Source organism: Aulonocara sp. 'chitande type north' Nkhata Bay, linkage group LG20 (assembly GCF_057382095.1).
Source record: "Aulonocara sp. 'chitande type north' Nkhata Bay isolate Kocher_YH1m ecotype deep benthic linkage group LG20, A_spYH_male_GT1.1, whole genome shotgun sequence".
Classification (NCBI taxonomy): Eukaryota; Metazoa; Chordata; class Actinopteri; order Cichliformes; family Cichlidae; genus Aulonocara; species Aulonocara sp. 'chitande type north' Nkhata Bay.
The window spans coordinates 6219370-6239785 of record NC_141363.1 but is presented as its reverse complement, the minus strand read 5'-3'; the positions used below and the strand labels follow the sequence as shown (position 1 = coordinate 6239785).

General features: G+C 40.7%; 2 protein-coding genes across 2 annotated transcripts; one reads left to right on the top strand and one right to left on the bottom strand.

Annotated features, from left to right (window-relative positions):
* Nucleotides 1–784: 784 nt before the first annotated feature.
* Nucleotides 785–13635, top strand: ttc34 (tetratricopeptide repeat domain 34). The gene is made up of 8 exons (XM_086276361.1): nucleotides 785–890; nucleotides 2587–4333; nucleotides 4500–4722; nucleotides 5180–5372; nucleotides 7048–7214; nucleotides 9736–10009; nucleotides 10184–10398; nucleotides 10746–13635. The coding sequence occupies exons 2-8, from the start codon at nucleotides 2616–2618 to the stop codon at nucleotides 11289–11291; spliced, it is 3336 nt and encodes a 1111-aa protein (XP_086132487.1). The 5' UTR covers nucleotides 785–890; nucleotides 2587–2615; the 3' UTR covers nucleotides 11292–13635.
* LOC147304998 (5-aminolevulinate synthase, erythroid-specific, mitochondrial-like) lies at nucleotides 8351–18362 on the bottom strand. The gene is made up of 10 exons (XM_086276362.1): nucleotides 18219–18362; nucleotides 16878–17232; nucleotides 16648–16740; nucleotides 16287–16509; nucleotides 15392–15576; nucleotides 15105–15284; nucleotides 14083–14247; nucleotides 13084–13352; nucleotides 12436–12598; nucleotides 8351–12165 (listed from the first exon to the last, which is right to left on the bottom strand). The coding sequence occupies exons 2-10, from the start codon at nucleotides 17209–17211 to the stop codon at nucleotides 12002–12004; spliced, it is 1776 nt and encodes a 591-aa protein (XP_086132488.1). The 5' UTR covers nucleotides 17212–17232; nucleotides 18219–18362; the 3' UTR covers nucleotides 8351–12001.
* Between the last annotated feature and the right edge of the window lie 2054 nt (nucleotides 18363–20416).

Genomic DNA, 20416 nt, shown 5'->3' with positions numbered 1-20416 from the left:
AAAAGATTTATTGAAGGTAGAAATGTGATTTTCACATCACACTTGGCCAAGTGGGCAGTAGAAACCGCAAGAAGTTGAACACAGCAGATATTTTAAGTGTCCAAAAAAAAGTTTGGACAGATGATAATGTTGAACACAGAGTAGGCACAATAAAGCAGTCATAAAGATCTTTGCAAAACAGGTCATTTCTTTAGTTTATGTATATATAAAGGCTTTGTAAATCCTCTTGACTACTGCCTTTTTATCAGTTTATATTTATCAATATAAACACAGAAAATCACTTTTTGGCATGGGGTGGCTTTAATTTTTTTTTTAATAAGAGGTTAAAGATGAAGTTAATTTAATTTTCCTTATGTCTTGATCTTTTTCTTTTATATCATGGGTAGGTGTTATATACGCTGTAGCTTCAACCTACACCTTTTCGATTTGTCATTTCTTCTTTTCTTTTAATCATTTCGTGTGCTATAAATGAACCGAATAAAGACAGTTAACCACCGGGAGCACCAGCTACAGCACAGTTTAGAGGCTAACTAAAGACGGATTTAGCATTTTTTTTTAATCTCTTAAAATGTCTGTAGGAAAATGAACGGCTCTTTGGAGGTATTTCCAAATGACATATTTCCCCCCTTTCGCACCGTTTTTCGTGCTCCCAGCAGCATATCTTTAAGCGCTAACGCCGAGTTAGCGTGAAGGAGCAGGAGATTTTTATCAACAATTTTACGCAGTGTCGCCAATAAGGAAGCTGCAGGCTTCAGGGTTAATGGTTTCTATTGGCAACCGGACCCGGATTCTCAAAAACAACAGCTGGCGACGTAAACCGTCCCGTCCTGAGAAGAGACGCGACACAGCCTGGAGGAGTTTGTCGAGACAAAAAGGTTTTTGTGGTTTGTGTATGTGTGGTTTCTTATTATTATTATATAAATATATATTATGCTGTCTCAGTGCCACCTGTTACACACTTGAAAAAATTCCGCTGCAGCTTCTGTTTTGTGAGCGTTGACCTGGATAGCTATTGAATTACAAACATGGAGGACAGTTTTCTTTTGTCGGGACGTCTAATTCAAGACAATAAGTTGACGCTACCCGTGAAATAGAATTTTAAAGACATTTTTAAGTCTTGAGGGATTCAGTATACTGTTGTTGTCAAAAAAGCCGCAGTAACAGGTAGGTTAACAATGGCTCAATAAAAGCCACTGGTACAAATCCAGTCAAGTCGATTTTATTTTACCAGTTCCCTTTGCAGTAGATAAAGTCTTTCTTCTTTTGTCAATGGTAATCTTATTTTGTGTGTGCGTAAAATTTCACCAAACTAATATCAAGTCAGAACAATACAAATACATAGTTATAAATAATAGAAAACACTGTGCAAAAGTTTCAAGCCACTCCTTATGTCTTTAAATTTGGCATCCAAGTAACAAATTTAAGCAACATACTTACCTTCATACAAGACTTTTTTTTTCATTTTTCATTTTTACAGTGTTACTGAGGAATAGTTCTCCAGGCTTTCTGAAGGTCTTTCAAAGTTTTTTTCTTTTTGGATGTTGGCTACTTTTTCACACCTTTTCACTCCAGTTTTTGTACCTGATAATTTTCAGATAAATAAAAAATTTTTTTCGGTTATTTTGAACAACTTAACAATGCAATAAAAAGCATAAAAAGTCTTCTAACCCAAGAGTTGAACTAGTGTTGTGTCTACACATAACAGAAAAATTAGCAATTTTATCTTTTTTTTTTACTAGCAGCCTGTCATAAAACATAATGTGTTTTTCTTTAGTTAAATATATTTTTAAAAATACCAAAAATAAAACAATTGTATTTTTGCACCAACAATTGTGATTCTCAAAGATCTATTAGTTGATAAATGTTCCATACTGAGTAATCAGTATAACTCAGTATAACAATATCTTACCTAAAATCCTGAATAATCTGTACTTATGTGAAATATCCTGAATAAAAAACTCAGGAGTCCGCACTAGTAGTAGGAGAAAAGAAGAAGTGGCAGGTCTAAAAAGAATTACAGGAGATGAACAGTATCTTAAGAAAGAAGATAAGAATTAAGAAACAGGGGGGGGGGAATCCACCATAGATTTGTCACAGGAACTGAGAGATGGATCTGGCTTTTCAGTTCATATGATATTATTCATCAAAGCTTGATCAGAAATGGCTTTTGTGTATGGGAGGCTGTCGAGGGAAACTAGGAGAAAAGGCTGAGATATTGCAAATTACACAAGAACTGGACTGAAGATCAGAAGATCAATCCAAATTTCAAATCTTTTGGTTCAAATCTTTGTCAGTATGTGCAGAAGAGGTCTAGAGAGTACAACAATGAGTCTCTACAGCATTCTGTAAAGCATGATGGAGGCTCTGTCGTGGTTTGGTGCTGTATTTCAAATAATGGTGTTGGGGATCTTGTCGAAATTGATGGAATTATGAACTCTATGTTGAAGAGTAAAGGTGCTTGTTTATGCTTGTTTTTATTACTTCTTCTTCTTTTTCTTTTTTTACATTTCAACATGTGACAGATATATTTTATCCTCATTTCCTCCGTTAACCATTAGACTACAATGTTGTAATTGCTTTCAACAGCCATGAACAATCCCGCCATTTGAGCAATCATGACTGCTTTGGTTCGACCTGGAGTCAATATTTCAGAGATATGTAAGGAAGGAGACAAGTTCCTTCGGAGCGGTGAGCTGGAGAGAGCCACCTCCTTGTACATGTCTGCCTTCAGGACTCACGCCACCTCTGCGGTGTCCCACATGAGAAAACTGGATAAGTCCGGTCTGGATTTGGTGATCGCTACTCTAGAGGGCTGGCTTGACAGTCATGTGAAGAATCAGCCTGCAGAGGGTCTTAATAAAGGTCTTGCTGCTGTTTTCCTCTCCACACTCAGTCCCAACAATCTGTTAGCCACCATTTACAAAATGGAGTCTCTTCTTCAGAGTGACACGCATGCCTGTGAGGAGATTCTTGCTCGTTGCACTGCTATGCTTGAAGGGAAGCGGAACCTTCCTCCAGAGGGTTCAACTCATGTTTTGTTAGAGATAACTCGAGCCCTCGCCTGCTTGTTATCAGAATCTCACAGGTTAAAGGGACTAAAGATTTACCTCAAAGCTTACCGGAATAGCAAGTCTGAAACTGTCACACTGGTGAAGAGCAGACAAGCGGGATACTTACCCAAAATAGTGAAGGCCTTTGCAGAACAAATCATGCTCATACATCCCACTCTGGTAGTTGACAGCAAGTGGAGAGTGGGAACAAAGGACAATGACAAGCTTGAAGAAGAAACTTCTGCTACTGTTATTGAGTTTTTGCTGTCTATTTCACCTAGTAACAAAGAAGTACAGGAACTCAATGCAGCATATTTGTTTTTGATGGGCAGGTTTATGGACAGTGCAGAGGCATACTCTTCCCTCTTGCAGTATGCTCATGGCCAGAAAATACCAGAGAGTACTATAGAAAAATTGCTCCAAGAAACTCCTGAGAGGACAGCCAGACTCTTGACAAGCCGAGCAGCTGCTTGCTTTTCAGCAGGTGGAAAGATTGCAGAGGAGTGCTCAGATTTGGGGAAAGCATTTGAGACTCACCCAGCCACTGCCCGAATTTACTTCCAAAAGCTGTTCAAAGATCAGGGAACTGGGGTGGCAGCTTGCAACCATCTCCGTCAGCAGGCGGAGAGAGGCCTGTCTGATTACAGAGATCAGGTCCTTGTCCGGGCAGATCTGCGATCTACTGAAGGAGTTGAACTTCTGGACCCTGTTATCACTCAGTTACGGACCCTGTGCCATTTAGAACCTGGTGGGGGAGACAGAGAGTTGCGGGTCCGACTGGCTGATTGTCTTCTCCTCAGAGGAGAGCACAAAGAGGCCCTCTCTATCTGCAGCCAGCTAGCTGCCGCACAAGGTCAGCAGAGCTATCAAAGCACAGTCCACGTCCTTCGCGGATATGCACGATTGCTCTCTGATGACCAGAAGGGTGCATTAGAAGACTTTCAGGCTGTGATTGAACACAATGCCCCCCACCCATCCAGCTGTGTGCGAGCACTTTGTGGCAGGGGCCTCCTGCGAATGATGGGTGGCTTAAACTACCTGACTGCTTTAGACTATGTGACAGCCAGCAGGCTGCATGCTCAGGAAACAGCATTTGCTGTGCGCTGCTTGGTACCCTGGAACTACCGTGGGCTGCTGTTTACTGTTCTGCTGGAGCAGGGACGATTCATGCTTGAAGGGTCTAGAGATCACAAACCCAAGTCCAGTTCTGGTGAAGACTCCCAACAGCACCAAAAGGAGGAACATATGCAGACCCTATCAAAGAGGGACAACCACAGATCAAGGTATGTTTGTTTTAGATATGGTTTACTGAGCAATGCTTTCTCAGAGAAAATATTTTGGCATGTCACAGCAGGAAAAGTCTACTTTATTGCATGGTATGGTCTTTGTTGTGTGTTTTCTCAGTGTGATTGTTGTCCCGTTGTGTTTTTTTTCTGCTTTGTACGTTAGGACTCCTGCTGGTGTCCATTCCCTTGCTCTGTTGCTGATGGAGCTCCAGCCCAGTGCCGATGGGCCTCAGATCTTGGCAGCAGATGCCTTGTACCAGCTTGGTCGGGTGGAGGAGGCTTACCGATTGCTGCTGTCCATCGGGCCCACCAATCCTCGGGCACCTATCTTGGCTCGCCTTGCTTTGCTGCAGCTGCACAGAGGCTTTCTTTATGACACCAATCAGGTATATAAGTTTGAGGTACCAATTTTTCATGTTTAAATGGATTCAGGATTTTTTGTTTCCTGTTTAGGAAACCTAATTTCACACTTGCTTATTTTGTAAAACATATATAAATAAAGCAGGAAGCTGAGTGAAAGCAGAGTGTAGTTCATTATTAGTAGTTTTGGGGAAACACCTTTGTTTATTTAACTAGTTTCCTTTGAATAATTTCTGGATGCACCTTCAAAGTAATTACATTCATGATATAAGGAGCTATGAGGGCTCAAATGTGAAAAAATCTTCAGCGATCAATTCACTTCTAAAATTACCTGATAAGCATCCAAATGTCTGATTTCAGTGTGCGGTAGCTACAGTTTTGTTTTGAAAAGTGTAGCTTTGAGTTTAAAAAAAATGTTAACAATGATTTTAACCACCGAATAGTCCTGATTTACTCTTCATGTCTGTCAATTTTTTCCTGTAGCTGCTGAAAAAGCTCATCTTGTGTGGTGATACCAGCTGCTTGCGCCCCCTGTTGGCAGTGGCACAACAGAAAGACAGAGCACTGCTGCAGGGACACTCCCACTCAGCTGCAAAACGCATTTTGGACCGAGCAAGCGAGGAATGTGCTGTCAGAGAGGCTGTGGCATATCTCTCCATTGCAATTATGGCCTCTGGTGAATAGAATCTGTTTGATGAGTTGTTGATATTTGGTACTGATCTGTTGCTAACTATTGATAGTATTAACATTGTTGGTTGTTGCATGCAGACTGGAGTAATGATTTGTGGAATTCAGCACAAAACCCAAGCTTTTTTTTAGATTTCACTTTAAAATGTCTTGCAGAACATAACACAAATTACAGATGAGGATAGAATAATTACGCCCACAATGAAAATTTCATTTTTTAAAAAGTATTTCCAGATGCCGGTAAACAGAGAGACAACTTTTTGACACAGCTTTTCCAAACATCCTATTTTTATTTTGGATGATTAGTTGATTTTTACGGAGCCCCGCAAGGGACATGGGAGAAAAAAAAATTACGATGAACTTTTGCGATGTCTTTTACTTTGGACATAGAAACGAAATTATTCACAATAACTGCCAGAGTCAAATTATTAGCCTCCATGATGCTAACAGTTAGTTGGGCATCATTTTTGTGTAGTGTGTAGTCGTTTATTATAGTTTTCAACAAGTCTGAAATCAGGGCTTTTTACAAGCCAGTCAATAACATTCACTTTGGTCTCCTGGAATTAGTTCTTCACCTGGAGTCCCATATATTTTGGGTCGTTATCATGTCAGACAAAGTGATGACCCAGACCCAGTTTTGCTGCTGATTGGTTGAGGTGTTCTTTTAAAATCTTCACAAATCCATCTTAGTTTGTGATTCCTTCCACTGTGACGAGATTCCTATTTCAAGCCGCACTGAAGCATCCCCACAGCATATTACTCCCACCGCTGTGTTTTTCTCTGGGTACAGTGTTCGTTGGGTTATACAGCAGCGTCTCTTTGGCCAAAGAGCTCTAGTTTACAGGCAGCATATTCTTTCTGCAGGGTGTCTTTAGTATATTACAGTCTTATTTGAAAGTGTCTCTTGTGCAGTGGTGGAGTTTTTTTCTTGCAGTCTATTCCTGTGCAGGGCTGCAGTGACTGTCTTTTTTGAGACTACATTTCCCAACTTGGCTAAGTCATTCACAAGTGTCTTTACATATCTCTCTCAGTAGTTTTTTTTTTCCAGAGTCATTGAAATCGTTTGCTTCCTACCTCTACCAGGCTTGTTCTGTATTGTGTGGCTCTCTTAGAATTTCTTAATGATGCTTATCACTCCAGTCCACTCCATCTCCTGCTTTATGCACATCAAGATTTTTTTTTCTCAAGCTAAACTGATTTTTGTGTTTTTGGCATGATGGTTTTTCAAGTGACAGCTCAAAGCCTTGCTGAAGTTTTTATACTGTTTGCCATTTTTACAAGCCTTGAGCATTACAATGTTAAACTACATTATATCACATCAGTGGTTTGGGCTTTGAGTTTTTAAGGGGGCTAATTATATTGACTGTGGTAATTCTTGTTTCTTTCTGAAATAATTCTGTTATTGTGTCCAAATAGAAATAATTTTAACTGGAATTTTAAATATCATTGGGAGAAATGAATGAACTGAGCATTATGTCCTCATCCGTAGGTAGATTAGCCATGCATTATTTAACCACACATCTTTTGTGGTTAAACATAAGACCTGAAACCAACTTCTACTGTGTGTATTTGAATCTATGATTTATTTTACACAAATATTGAAACTGACACTAAAATGAGATTACACATACATATAAAAACAGTCAATTCATTGTTTTTCTCAGGTGGCGAGGCAGCTGAATCACTACTAGAAAGAGCGAGGTGCTACGCTTTGCTGGGTCAGCGAAAAACAGCCATATTTGACTTCAGTGCCATTCTGAAGGAGCATCCGAAACACGTGCATGCCCTCTGTGGAAGAGGTTTCACATATCTCATGCTGAATCAACAAAAGGTTTTTTTTTTCCTCTAGTCTTATCTATCATTGAAACTCGATGCTATTGCCCTTTTTGTTCAGGTGGTTACAGCTAAGTGCTTGAGTGATATGTTGCTTGTGAAACAGCTGTAGCGTAAAACAACCTGAGATTCCTTACTATTAAGTCAAACTAAATTATTGTACAATTATTAAATAAAATGTTCTCCTCTGGGCTTTCCTGATAACAGGAATTTAAGCATTCGAATAATTTAAGCAACAATCATAGCTTTAAAACATACAGGGAGTGCAGAATTATTAGGCAAGTTGTATTTTTGAGGAATAATTTTATTATTGAACAACAACCATGTTCTCAATGAACCCAAAAAACTCATTAATATCAAAGCTGAATGTTTTTGGAAGTAGTTTTTAGTTTGTTTTTAGTTTTAGCTATTTTAGGGGGATATCTGTGTGTGCAGGTGACTATTACTGTGCATAATTATTAGGCAACTTAACAAAAAACAAATATATACCCATTTCAATTATTTATTTTTACCAGTGACACCAATATAACATCTCCACATTCACAAATATACATTTCTGACATTCAAAAACAAAACAAAAACAAATCAGCGACCAATATAGCCACCTTTCTTTGCAAGGACACTCAAAAGCCTGCCATCCATGGATTCTGTCAGTGTTTTGATCTGTTCACCATCAACATTGCGTGCAGCAGCAACCACAGCCTCCCAGACACTGTTCAGAGAGGTGTACTGTTTTCCCTCCTTGTAAATCTCACATTTGATGATGGACCACAGGTTCTCAATGGGGTTCAGATCAGGTGAACAAGGTGGCCATGTCATTAGTTTTTTCTTCTTTTATACCCTTTCTTGCCAGCCACGCTGTGGAGTACTTGGACGCGTGTGATGGAGCATTGTCCTGCATGAAAATCATGTTTTTCTTGAAGGATGCAGACTTCTTCCTGTACCACTGCTTGAAGAAGGTGTCTTCCAGAAACTGGCAGTAGGACTGGGAGTTGAGCTTGTCTCCATCCTCAACCCGAAAAGGCCCCACAAGCTCATCTTTGATGATAGCAGCCCAAACCAGTACTCCACCTCCACCTTGCTGGCGTCTGAGTCGGACTGGAGCTCTCTGCCTTTACCAATCCAGCCACGGGCCCATCCATCTGGCCCATCAAGACTCACTCTCATTTCATCAGTCCATAAAACCTTAGAAAAACCAGTCTTGAGATATTTCTTGGCCCAGTCTTGACGTTTCAGCTTGTGTGTCTTGTTCAGTGGTGGTCGTCTTTCAGCCTTTCTTACCTTGGCCATGTCTCTGAGTATTGCACACCTTGTGCTTTTGGGCACTCCAGTGATGTTGCAGCTCTGAAATATGGCCAAACTGGTGGCAAGTGGCATCTTGGCAGCTGCACGCTTGACTTTTCTCAGTTCATGGGCAGTTATTTTGCGCCTTGGTTTTTCCACACGCTTCTTGCGACCCTGTTGACTATTTTGAATGAAACGCTTGAATGTTCGATGATGAAGTCCAGACGCTTTTCTTTGCAAGCTCCTTTGACTACGATGACCTGGATGACTGAGAACCTTCACAGACATTTCGATGATCACGCTTCAGAAGCTTTGCAATTTTGAGACTGCTGCATCCCTCTGCAAGATATCTCACTATTTTTGACTTTTCTGAGCCTGTCAAGTCCTTCTTTTGACCCATTTTGCCAAAGGAAAGGACGTTGCCTAATAATTATGCACACCTGATATAGGGTGTTGATGTCATTAGACCACACCCCTTCTCATTACAGAGATGCACATCACCTAATATGCTTAATTGGTAGTAGGCTTTCGAGCCTATACAGCTTGGAGTAAGACAACATGCATGAAGAGGATGATGTGGACAAAATACTCATTTGCGTAATAATTCTGCACTCCCTGTACAATTATATAATGGGATAAAGCCTCACCACATATGTTTTTTTTCTTCTGGTGGACCTGAGAAATGTCTCTTAAAAGACATTTTCAGTATTTATTTTCAGTAATTGCAGAAAATGAACCCAGGACCTGACTAAATGTAACAGTGGTAGCTAGTTTAAAGCCCTTTTGGTGTAGCCTGGAGAGCGTATATCATATTACTCTTACACCTTGCCTCCTTGATATTAAAGTGTTAATTTATCAGTCTGTGTTTAGAGAAATTGCTTCAGTTTTATAATATTGTAATAATAAAATCACTTTCGGTGAAATGCCCCACAGGGACCCTAATGTTGAATTAAGAATAAAAATTAATGCCAAGGTTTCCAAGGCTACTTTCTCTCTTCGTATCATTGAGCCTTTAACCTAATTTGAGTTTTCCCCTAAACATAAAGCGACACCTTGTGGCTTTCTGGGGAAATCTGTTTGAAAAAGGGGTGCCACAGAATTGTGATCTTTATAAATATACCAGTCTTATGCTAACACTTATTAACATGGTCTAGAAAAATTATGAAAAGTATGATATGCATGTTGGACTGCATGTTGAAATAAAGTATAACATTTGAACTCTGTTCTCCCTCTAGGAATGTACTCATGATATCCTGGCAGCACTTCAGATAAATGCTGACATAGTGACCAAAGACATTCTTTCACTCAAGGACAGGGCACAGAAGCTGGTCTGTGATTGGCTGCATCAGTTCTGTCGTACCAATCTGTCAGATATTGTGGCCACTCATGGTGTTCCCTGCCATGAAGAGCAGCTTAGAGAGGCTTTCATAATTGGTGGAGCTTTGATGAGGGCTGACTGTAGAAACCCCAGATGGCATCTGCTCTATGTGGACATCCTTTTGGCAAAAGGTGAGATTGTGGGGGAAATTTTCTGAGCCGGATCCTTGCTAGGATTGGAAATCATCTGCCTAGCAGCTTATGGCTTAGGCTGTGTGACGTTTCCAATTTGACAAAAAGCACTATTGCACCTGTCATCCCCTGTTCTCAGTAATCCATACTTCTGTTATGGTCCACCTGCTCCAGGTGAGGTCAAATCAGCAGGCGTGCATCTGTGCCAGATATTTGGCCAGGAGCCAAGAGATGCAGTGGCCCAGGCTCGGGTGGGTGTGGTGGATGCCTGGCAGAAGAAGTACTGCAGCGCAGCTCGCAGGCTCAGCAAACTGGCTGAGAAGGATTCATCCTATTTTGACTTCTTGCTGGCTCTCATCCCATTTAATCAGCGGAAATGCATGGCACAGGTAAGTGTACAGGAAACCCAGATTTAGTACCAGATGAGCAGATCTGCCAAAGTTGTTTGTTCTGGCTTTGTCAGTGTTATTTTTCATCAAAAAAAAAAAATGTTTATGTCAGGATATTTCCATGATATTACAAAAACCCCATGTCATTTCTCTCTATTGAACCAATGGGTGTTATAGTTGTATGTATATATTCTATGTATGTATTTTCATTTATGGTAAAATACAGTACAAACATGTGGCGGGTCCACCATCTCACAATGACTATCTTAGATGCCTAAATTAGATGGCAAAGTCAATAATGTGAATCTGATACATATCTACTCTAAACTACATGTACACTGGGACAGGAAGCAGCTCAGGAGGCCAACAGTGTGTCATCATGTGGTCAGTGGAAGCAGGCGCTCACCCTCCTGACTGTGGCAGTACAATCAGGGGGCAGTCAGAGAATGGAGTATCTTCACCAGCGGGCTGTGTGCCTGGCACAGCTGGGCTTACATGAGCGGGCTATATCTGATCTGGACAGAGTTATACAGAAACACGATGGACCTGACTACAGCTGTTCAGACCACCCTCAAGTCCGGGTGGAGGATTTGTGCTTGCGAGGTCGCAGCCTGGTGCTCTGCTCCAAAGAAGGGCCAGCTCTGGAGGACTTCATCCGGGCCCTGGAGCTCAACAGAGAACAGGCCATCAAGTGTGTGGAGGCTGGGCTAGGAAAACTGCCTCTGGCTGAGTGCTTCCTGCGGGGGGCGCTGCAGCATTATGGGGAGCAACATCTCAGTAAGGCTTGGACCTTGATTGAATGTGGCCTCCTTTTGGACAGTGAGAACACAGAGCTCCGCAGACTGAGGGCAAAAGTCAAACGAGAAGTGGCCAATCCTTGCAACGTGAACTAGTGTTGACTGTGAACTGGACACAGAATCTCCAGTGGAGCCGCAAAAGCTCCAATCAGGTCAATGTCCTACCTCAAAATTAGAAACAAAGAAAAGAAAAACCTAATCCCAATCATTTTGTTATGCTCAGCTTCCTAAATTTCATGGGATGTTTGGTGCTTCCAGAGCACCCATTGCTACTGTTCATATTATTCCCTCAAAGTTCAGTTTAAACTTACAGGATTAACATCAGTGTCTTTACGATTACATCAAAGCAAAAATATTTATTATAAGAGGAGTAAGTGAATTAATATTTAACACCACAAACACTTATGACATAAAACATTAGCAATGTAATTAATATGATAATCACAAAAAACAATAACTATGCTATCATAATGTATAAGCAAAATCATTCAGCGTTCAATGCTGTCACACCTAGATAAGTGATATAAGAAAGTGCCAAGTGTGCAGGTTTTATGCTTTTCAAATGAAGACAAATCTTTAATCATATCCATGGTGGCAAACACAATTTAGCACTCAGAAGTACATGTGATTATAAATACTGAAATTTAGTTCACACTGCTGCCATTGGAGAATAATTAAACATAATGTCAAAACACAAGTAGTTTTCACTGTGCCTCTACTACGACTTTTTGCATTGTATGATGTATATAGCATTAGATTTATGCATATACTGCTCATGTAGCTGAGATGAAACATTCACTGTGGTATTATGCATACACAGTAATGTATTGTGGTTCCATATTGCCAAAGTAGGACTTCTCCCACTCACTCATGAGGTCAAAGTGCAGTGGGCGGTCACAGAAGGTGCAGGAAGCGGTCGCCGGGCCATTGAGCAGAAGACCTGCTTCCTGCCAAACATCCACCAGTTTCCCTGTGAATGATAAAAGTGTTTGTAAGAATAAACAGTTAAATGTTGATATTTATTTTCTTTTAAAATGTTTAAAAGTTCTGGTCTGATTATTCTAGCACGTGCCATTTTTTAAGCTCCCCATAGAGCACGGTCATTTAGGGGAGCAGGTCAATGTCAAGAGAGCCACAATGTCTTGTGGGAAAACATTTGCACTGACCATTATCCCCATATTTTGCCAGATATTTAGCAGAACACCTCTGACCTAATTACAGCAAGTGGCCTCACACTCACCCACAAAGTACTCCATCATTTTGGGGTTGTGATGAGGAGATGGAGCCAGTCTCAGCAGCTCCTCACCACGAGGCACTGTGGGGTAGTTGATGGCCTGTACGTAGATGTTGTGCCTCTCCAGAAGGATGTCACACACCTTGGTGTTCAGCTCAGCGTTGCCCACCTGGAAAATAAATCATAAAAGATGGCACGTGTCATTTAGGAGAAACTTTTATTCTGCACAGTTAGGTAGTGCATACATGGATGAATCGTTTTACTCAGCCTGTAGAGTCTAGATTAGATCTCTGGAATAATTATGGGCTGCTTAATTGGTTAGTTCTACTCAAAATTTCAATCTGTTAAAAATAATAAAAAATTCTAAACTAATTAAATAAACTGGTATGCAGTTGTTCAAGCCTATTATACAATTTTAAGACTCAGTTTACTTAATTGTTTACTTATTTGTGCAATTTAATCACGATTAAAGACTATAACTAAGTCTGTGTTACCCTCCCGACTTCATCTGACCTACGTTGTACTTTCTAGGTTTATAAAATGAATAAGTATTATAATATATATAATAAGGAAAATCAGGTTTAACTAACAAGTGATACTGAAATAGCGGTGGCTGTAATCCAGTGTCCATTTAGCTGTGCTAAATCTTTTTACCCGAATGGGGATGATGTGGCTGGGGCAGTTGACCACCGGTAGGCCTTTATCCATGAGCAGCTGCCTCATGTGTTTGACATTCCTCTGGTGGGCTCTGCGGAGCGCCTGCCCCTCTTCACTCTTCAAGACCCGCACAGACTCCAGCGCTCCGGCCAGGACCATCGGGGGAAGGGCCGTTGTGAAGATGAAGCCGGCTGCGTAGGAGCGCACTGTGTCCACCAGGGCAGCGCTGCTGGCGATGTAGCCTCCCACACAGCCAAAGGCTTTACCTGAAATAGTAACAAATGACAGATTCTATGTAAAGTGGTGGGGAGAGCATTTATTAAGTGTAAATAAAAATGACATACTTTTTTTTTCTTACATTGCCATTTTGTATAACTTTATTATTTCTACATTAATACATTTCACAGGTGTAATTTTTTTTTAAGTTATTTACATTTTTATTGTAAAAATATGATTATTGTGACATCAATATATAAACATTGAAAAAAGCAGAATGCATAAAAAATTTACACAAAATGTATTAAGTCTGAATCAAATGAATTTTAATATTTCTAACACACCAGCTAAAACACTCCCAAGTCAATTTGTATCAGTTTCTTAGTTAAGTTTCATCATTATTTTTTTCATTTACTGTCATGTGAACTGTTGTAACCAGACTTTGAAAAAGTCTGATGTTGTAATCCAGGATTAATTCACAAGGATTTCTACCAAAAGCCTTGCATCAAGTTTGACACCACGCAGTCTGCCTGTGGACAGTTTTATCAGAACAGCCAGAGAGGGAGTAGAACTGACGCTCAGCTGATAAAACCTCTGCTTCCTGTGATGAGAGCTCACTTCTCTCCTGACCTTATTGAACCAACAGGGGCGCAGTATCATGCCTGTTAAAAGTTATTGCTCCTTTGTTGGCAATGCGACAGTGACAGTTACTGCAGCAGAGGCTGTAAATGGGAGTTGGAAAGGACAAAACTGCTGGTGTGAGAGAAGTGGATAACTCACCTAAGGTTCCAGAAACAATGTCAATCTTGTGCATAATGTTGTCTCTCTCGCCCACTCCAGCTCCGTGGGCTCCGTACAGGCCCACGGCATGAACCTCATCAACAAATGTCAGCGCTCCGTAACGATGGGCTACATCGCACAGCTCTTCCAGAGGACATATGGCACCTGAAAAATTAGAACGGTGTTTAGGTGAACAACAGGGTATAAGAGTAGCAAGTATTTAAGATCTAAAACAGGTGACATACTGAAGGAAAAAGCACAACTTTTCCAATAGCTGATCCTTGATCTGGTGTTTTCATGATGGAGGTGGAGAACATGTCAGCCCAAATGATGCTAAATTTGATTGAAAACTGGTGAATCTCAAGGCCATGGTTTATGACTTACCAGTATGTAATCTTCAGAGTCATAAAACCATTCAGTGACTAGTGCACTGTAGACGGGGGAGTTTTCATTGATAAAGAGGTCACTCCCTTTTGGAGAAAAATGTTTAAGCAAAGACTAATTAATCACTCACAGCAACTTTACGAAAAAGAGACACCGGATCCCTCAACTGTAGAGGGTCAAAGGATGGGTGTTTTTCCTTTAATTTGTCAACCACCGCATCCAAAATGTGTGATTAAGAAGTATGTGGTGAGTTATTCTCACAGATTTTGGAAACAAATATTTAAATCATAAAAGAACACATAAAAGAATTTAAAAAACATGATTAATATCAGTTTTTGCTTTTAAAAGTATGATCAGCTCGTGCTTTATGGAGCTGTCACTGGTGTAATATGCTGAAAAAACTGAGCTGAGAACAATACAATACTCTTTATCAAATATCATTTTAAACTTATACTGGTGATAATTGTTGAACTTTTTAAAGGAGGTGCATCCAACATCTGCTTAGAAGGGAACTCCTTCAAGGTATTATAATTCCAGCTGATGACCCCCTGAAGCAGCTTGAGAGAAAGAGATAATGGAAAAATAAGAGTCTTGTTTCCAAAAGTGCTTTTTCAAACGTTTGACTTCGTGGTTCTCACCGTCCATTGAGTGCACAGTCTCAAACGCCACTATTTTTGGTGTCGTAGGGTCTGAGCGTTGGAGCAGTTCCTCCAGGTGTCGACTGTCATTGTGGCGGAAGATGAAACGCTTGGCTCCGCTGTTCCTGATGCCCTGAATCATGGATGCGTGGTTCCCAGCATCGGAGTAGATCTCGCACCCTGTACAAAACAGTGAATAGATCATTAAACAAATAAAAAACAACTGCTAACTGCTAAATAACTAATAAATAGTTAACATTGATTTTAATGTTGAGGTAATTATTTACCTGGCAGCATCTTAGCCAGAGTGAAGAGGGTGGAGTCATTTGCCACAAAGCAGGAGGAGAAGACCAACGCTGCATCTTTCTGGTGTAGCTCGGCAAGCTCCTTCTCCAGAGACACATGGAAGTTGCTGGTGCCTGAAATGTTCCTCGTCCCACCAGCTCCTGCACCATGCTTGTCCAGAGCATCTCTGTGGACATCCACAACAAAAAGGTACAACATCAAGCCCAGATACAAAACAATGAAACCAGCTCCCTGTTTCGACTTGCGAGACAGACACACTCTCTGTTTTTAAGAGTAGGGTTGAAATGTTCCTTTTTGATAAAGTTTATAGTCCGGGGTGGATCACACTCTCTGTGTGTTTACACACCACTTTGCATTCAGTCTTTAGTTATTATTAATCTCTGTCTCTCTTCTACAGCCGGTCTTCTGCCCCTCACCATTTACCAGTCATTGCAAATGGAAATCTCGGAGTCTGATTCTGCTGGCAGTTTCTTCCTGTTAAAATGGAGTTTTTCTTTCCCACTGTTGCCAAATGCTTGCTCAAAGGGAGCCTTCTGATTGTTGGGGTTTTCTCTCTATAACCATACCTTAAAATAGATAAATAAAACTGCATTAAACTGAAGTGAATCGCATATCTTCTACACTGTGCCCAGTATGCTTATGTTTTTCCGTCAAATTCTCGAGTCCTTTGAGTTTATTTGGTTTCACTTCTTGCAAGAATGATGCAATTTAAACATAAGATTACCCAAGCCAGTCTACAGCTTTGTATCGCCATAAGGATAATTAATTACTCAAATCCAAACAGTATCTGCAAATATGTGGTCCAAAACCAAGTAGTGCATAGATTAAAATTTTGAGCCGCTGAAAAGTAATATGATATTTGCTGGGTCCTGTTACCTGATGGCGCTGAAGACCCGTGGGTGCCGACTCATTCCTAGATAGTCATTGCTGCACCAGACGGACACCTGGGAGCCTTCCCGCCCAGAAATGGAGTAATCCTCAGCAAACGGGAAGACCTCAGCACTCCTGTTCACTGTCTTGAAGACTCTGTATGTGTGGTCCTTCTTTTTCACAGCAATCTTCTCCATGAAGAACTGATCATAGTCATAGCTGGGGCCAGCTGTGGAAAGAATAGTTTTGACTGGGCTTCAGTTACTCTACAGCATCCAATAGACAACTTTTTATTGCTGAATATTTACCACAGAATATTACAATGAAATGCCTGGAGGGGTAAAGCCCTTTTATTTGTATAACATACCCATGTTGTCTTTGAGGAGGTGGGTAACACTGTTGGGTTGAGCTGAAGTTGGGCACGCAGAATCCTTTACACCTTTCAGAGAAGCCATCAAACCTGTCAGAGAGGAGTGTGATTGTGTCAAATTAATAAATATTTTGTCCCCTATTTTTGTAATTCGTCAGATTTTCTTCTATTAAAGCTCAAATTCTGCTACTCTGATGACAGCATCGCTGCAGGTACTTAATTCCTACCACTTTCTTGAACATCCTCCTGTACTTCAGGGCTGGCTCGGACCATTCCAATCTGGGAGCTGACAAAAGGGCATCCGTTTGATACGGACACAGCCACCTGAGTAGCAGTTTGAGCAAAGAGCCTCCTTTGTTCAGCTGTGGGAAGCTGTTGATCCTGGGGTTTGGGGGCCGAGACGTTCAGCTTGGCTTCCAGAGAGCCCGGGCCGCTCACGGTGATCTGACGAGCGATGAGGGGGCAGTGATTCGCAAGAGACAGCAAGGCGGCTCCGGTTCTCCTTAAAGCCGGCTTTGGAGCCAACTTGAGGAAGGGGCAGTGATGGAGGAAGGCAGCCATGATACTGAAGCTGTTCTTACTCTGGGTTAAGACAGAAGATGGGACAGAAGATTTTGCCTTACGTGGGTGAAGATTATAAATTACATAGCATAGAGTCTCTGTGATACAACCCAGATTTATTTATTTAATTACTTTAGGTAAAAATAGCCTGTTTTAGTCAAATACACTATATGGTAATTCCCTAACTCCCTTCACAAATGATCTAAAGCTCATGCCTTAGCTTAACATGCAAAAATGCAAAAAATGCAAAAATGCAAAATGATGTTAACTGGTAATGGCAACTTGACTGGTAATGGCTCAGCTTAGAAAGCAGTAGGTGCCTCCTCCTGGGTGCGGCATGGAGCAGCCGCTTATCTTAACTCTGCAGGCACGTAAGAGCTACTTACTTGCATCATCAGCTGAGTCTGATTACCATGGAAGCTTTCAAATAATCCGATAAAACAGACGTTTCTTTTTGGTTAATGGCCATTATTTCCTGAGTCCGAAAAGTTTTTCAGACTCAGGAAAAATACTCACTAAAGCACACTCTACCACACAAATGTACTGATGTATATTGTAATTTGCTGGTGAGCACCTGTATGTGTAGTTTAGTTGGCTACCGGAACAGGTTCTATGATTTCCCACATTATTTTTGTAGTCAGCAGAAATAGTGTGGGAAGCAGTTGTTGTGAAGTCTGGGTTTTCTCTTGAAGTCTGATGTTATCTTTAACTGCTACTTCCATTTAAACCACAAAAGTAGGTCAAATTATTTTTTCACCTTATGATTGTTTGGTTAATTACTTTAAATACATTTAAATACTGACGCACAAAGCAACAAGAAGAAGAAGGCAGCTAACCAACAAAAAATGAATACATCCTCATTTATTAATTAATGATGGAGTATCCACACCAGATGTTTTTATCTCAGTTAAGAATATTTAAATCAAGCATATACAATTACAACAAAAATAAAATAAAAACAATGACTATAATTGATCAGAGCAGGGTTAATAATGAAGAAAACTCACCTGTTGACCTGCACTGAGGACGAACTTCCAAACAGCAAATAGGCAGAGGGTCAGTAAGTGTCAACAGTTACTGGTCAGATGTTGAGGCGCATTATGCAATCAGCTGTTCCCACCCATCAGAGGTGTCTGCGGATCTCAGCTTTGGGGGGGCCACAAAAGGGTGTTGTTTGTGTTTGTGGGAGGTGCAAAGACACTGATAGGGTTCCTATCGGCACACGCTGTGTTGTGGCACGCGCTGCCACTTAAAATAATGGTGAGAACAAGTTTGTGGTAACAATCTCAATATCTTCATGTTCCACAGCTTGTGAATATGAGATCTATTACACCACAACAAAGAGTGCACGAAGATGCCGCAGATGATGAGCCTAAATTATCAGATGACATGATGTCATGTTCAAGTCACACTGCAATTTTCTACCAATATAGAAAGCAATGCCATCTCCTATAATAAACCACACTATCAGGTTCTTTTGGCTCTTTGTGTTTTACTTTAACAGAGAAATGAGGACATTGTATGATTAACGTTTCTTTATGAATGTTCATAACACATACAGTTTTATAGGTTTTTAAAAAAAAAAACATAGCAAAAGCTGTCTCTGTGATACTGTAATGTACTCACACAGAAACAGTTTATACAGTAGAGCACAGTACAGAACAGATGAAGGTTAGAGAAAATAAATGTTCACAAATTATTTGCTCTACTTGCAAATGTATTGCATTTTCCTTTAAATACTTGTATTTTGGGGTGTTTATACTCTGGGCGCTAGTGTTATTATCTCCATTGTGACTATAAAGAGACTTTACAGAACACAAATAAAAACAATGGTTTGGCTATAGGAAAGGTTTTGGTGTATTTAAGGCTTTGGAAATATTATAATTTTGGCTGATTGCATTAAAAGTGTGTTAAGGGCTACCTAGAGCATAAACAGCACAAATAATTGTGGCATTTCTTACTTTACAACGGCACTGCACTGCCACTTAAAAGGTTTATTTAAAAACATAATTGGAGCATTCAATTCATACTGATTATAGTCGTAAACTGTTGAATGAGATGACCCAAATGGAGACTCTGTAGACAGACTGTAAACACAGACGGTAATAAACCTGAAATGGGGACAAAGTGATGAAAGGAACTAATAAGCTCTCATACTAACAGCAAATTCAACTAAGAAACAAAGGTTCAAAATAATAAGGAAATATAAGATGAAAAAGTAAAGACTAAACAAACTAAGAACCACATAGAGAATATTTCATAATAAACAACAATATAGAGTCCATTAACTGCTGACAGCTTCTTGTAGATATCCAAAGTCTCAGTAAACACCTCCATCAATGCCTCATCAGGCAAGTTGTCATTAGAAAAAACAATTACTAACTAAGCAGATTTCCTCTGTAATTTCATGTGAGTTTAGTTAGTTTTTGTTTTCCAATTTTTTAGTTAACTAACTGTTTTTCAGATTTAGTTTTAAGTTTAGTTTTAGTTAAGATGGTCCCAACCATCTCAACCTTGCCTCTCGAACTTTCTCTCCAAACCGCTCAACCTGAGCTGTCCCATCTTACTCATCTCGTGGCTCAAGAGTTGGGAGTTCGCCTTGAAATCGGAAGGTTGCCGGTTCGAGCCCCGGCTTGGACAGTCTCGGTCGTTGTGTCCTTGGGCAAGACACCTCACCCGTTGCCTACTGGTGGTGGTCAGAGGGCCCGGTGGCGCCAGTGTCCGGCAGCCTCGCCTCTGTCAGTGCGCCCCAGGGTGGCTGTGGCTACAATGTAGCTTGCCATCACCAGTGTGTGAATGTGTGCGTGAATGGGTGGATGACTGGATATGTAAAGCGCTTTGGGGTCCTTAGGGACTAGTAAAGCGCTATATAAATACAGGCCATTTACCATTTACCATCCTCTCCATCCCGGTCACCCCCAATGGAAACATTGACTGCCGCCTCCACCTCTGCCTTCTGTCTTTTTTTTTTTTTAGAGCCACCGTCTCCACCAAACCACACATCTAGCAGGTCTCAGCAAGAGTGAAAAGCTCTTGCTGCCATCCGTCTGTCACAGATACCCCACCTCTACCACGACAGTACTCTCCACCCTGCCTGGACTCTCTTCTTCACTTCTCTTAAACGCATCACTGATCACAGTGCGAGTAATAAATCAATATATCAGGAGCTCCTTTTTTTTTTTTTTTTTTTCTCTCTTTATCCTCC

Bases quoted from the DNA above. Each gene is read 5' to 3' on its own strand.
- LOC147304998 (XM_086276362.1), bottom strand. From the start codon at position 17,211: ATGGCTGCCTTCCTCCATCACTGCCCCTTCCTCAAGTTGGCTCCAAAG. The intron at 15,577-16,286 runs GTAACAGGACCC...GGATGTCCACAG, and splicing joins CGGGTCTTCAGCGCCATCAG to AGATGCTCTGGACAAGCATG. The intron at 15,285-15,391 runs GTAAATAATTAC...TGTTTTGTACAG, and splicing joins TCTGGCTAAGATGCTGCCAG to GGTGCGAGATCTACTCCGAT.
- ttc34 (XM_086276361.1), top strand. From the start codon at position 2,616: ATGACTGCTTTGGTTCGACCTGGAGTCAATATTTCAGAGATATGTAAG. The intron at 7,215-9,735 runs GTTTTTTTTTTC...TTCTCCCTCTAG, and splicing joins TCATGCTGAATCAACAAAAG to GAATGTACTCATGATATCCT. The intron at 10,010-10,183 runs GTGAGATTGTGG...CACCTGCTCCAG, and splicing joins GGACATCCTTTTGGCAAAAG to GTGAGGTCAAATCAGCAGGC.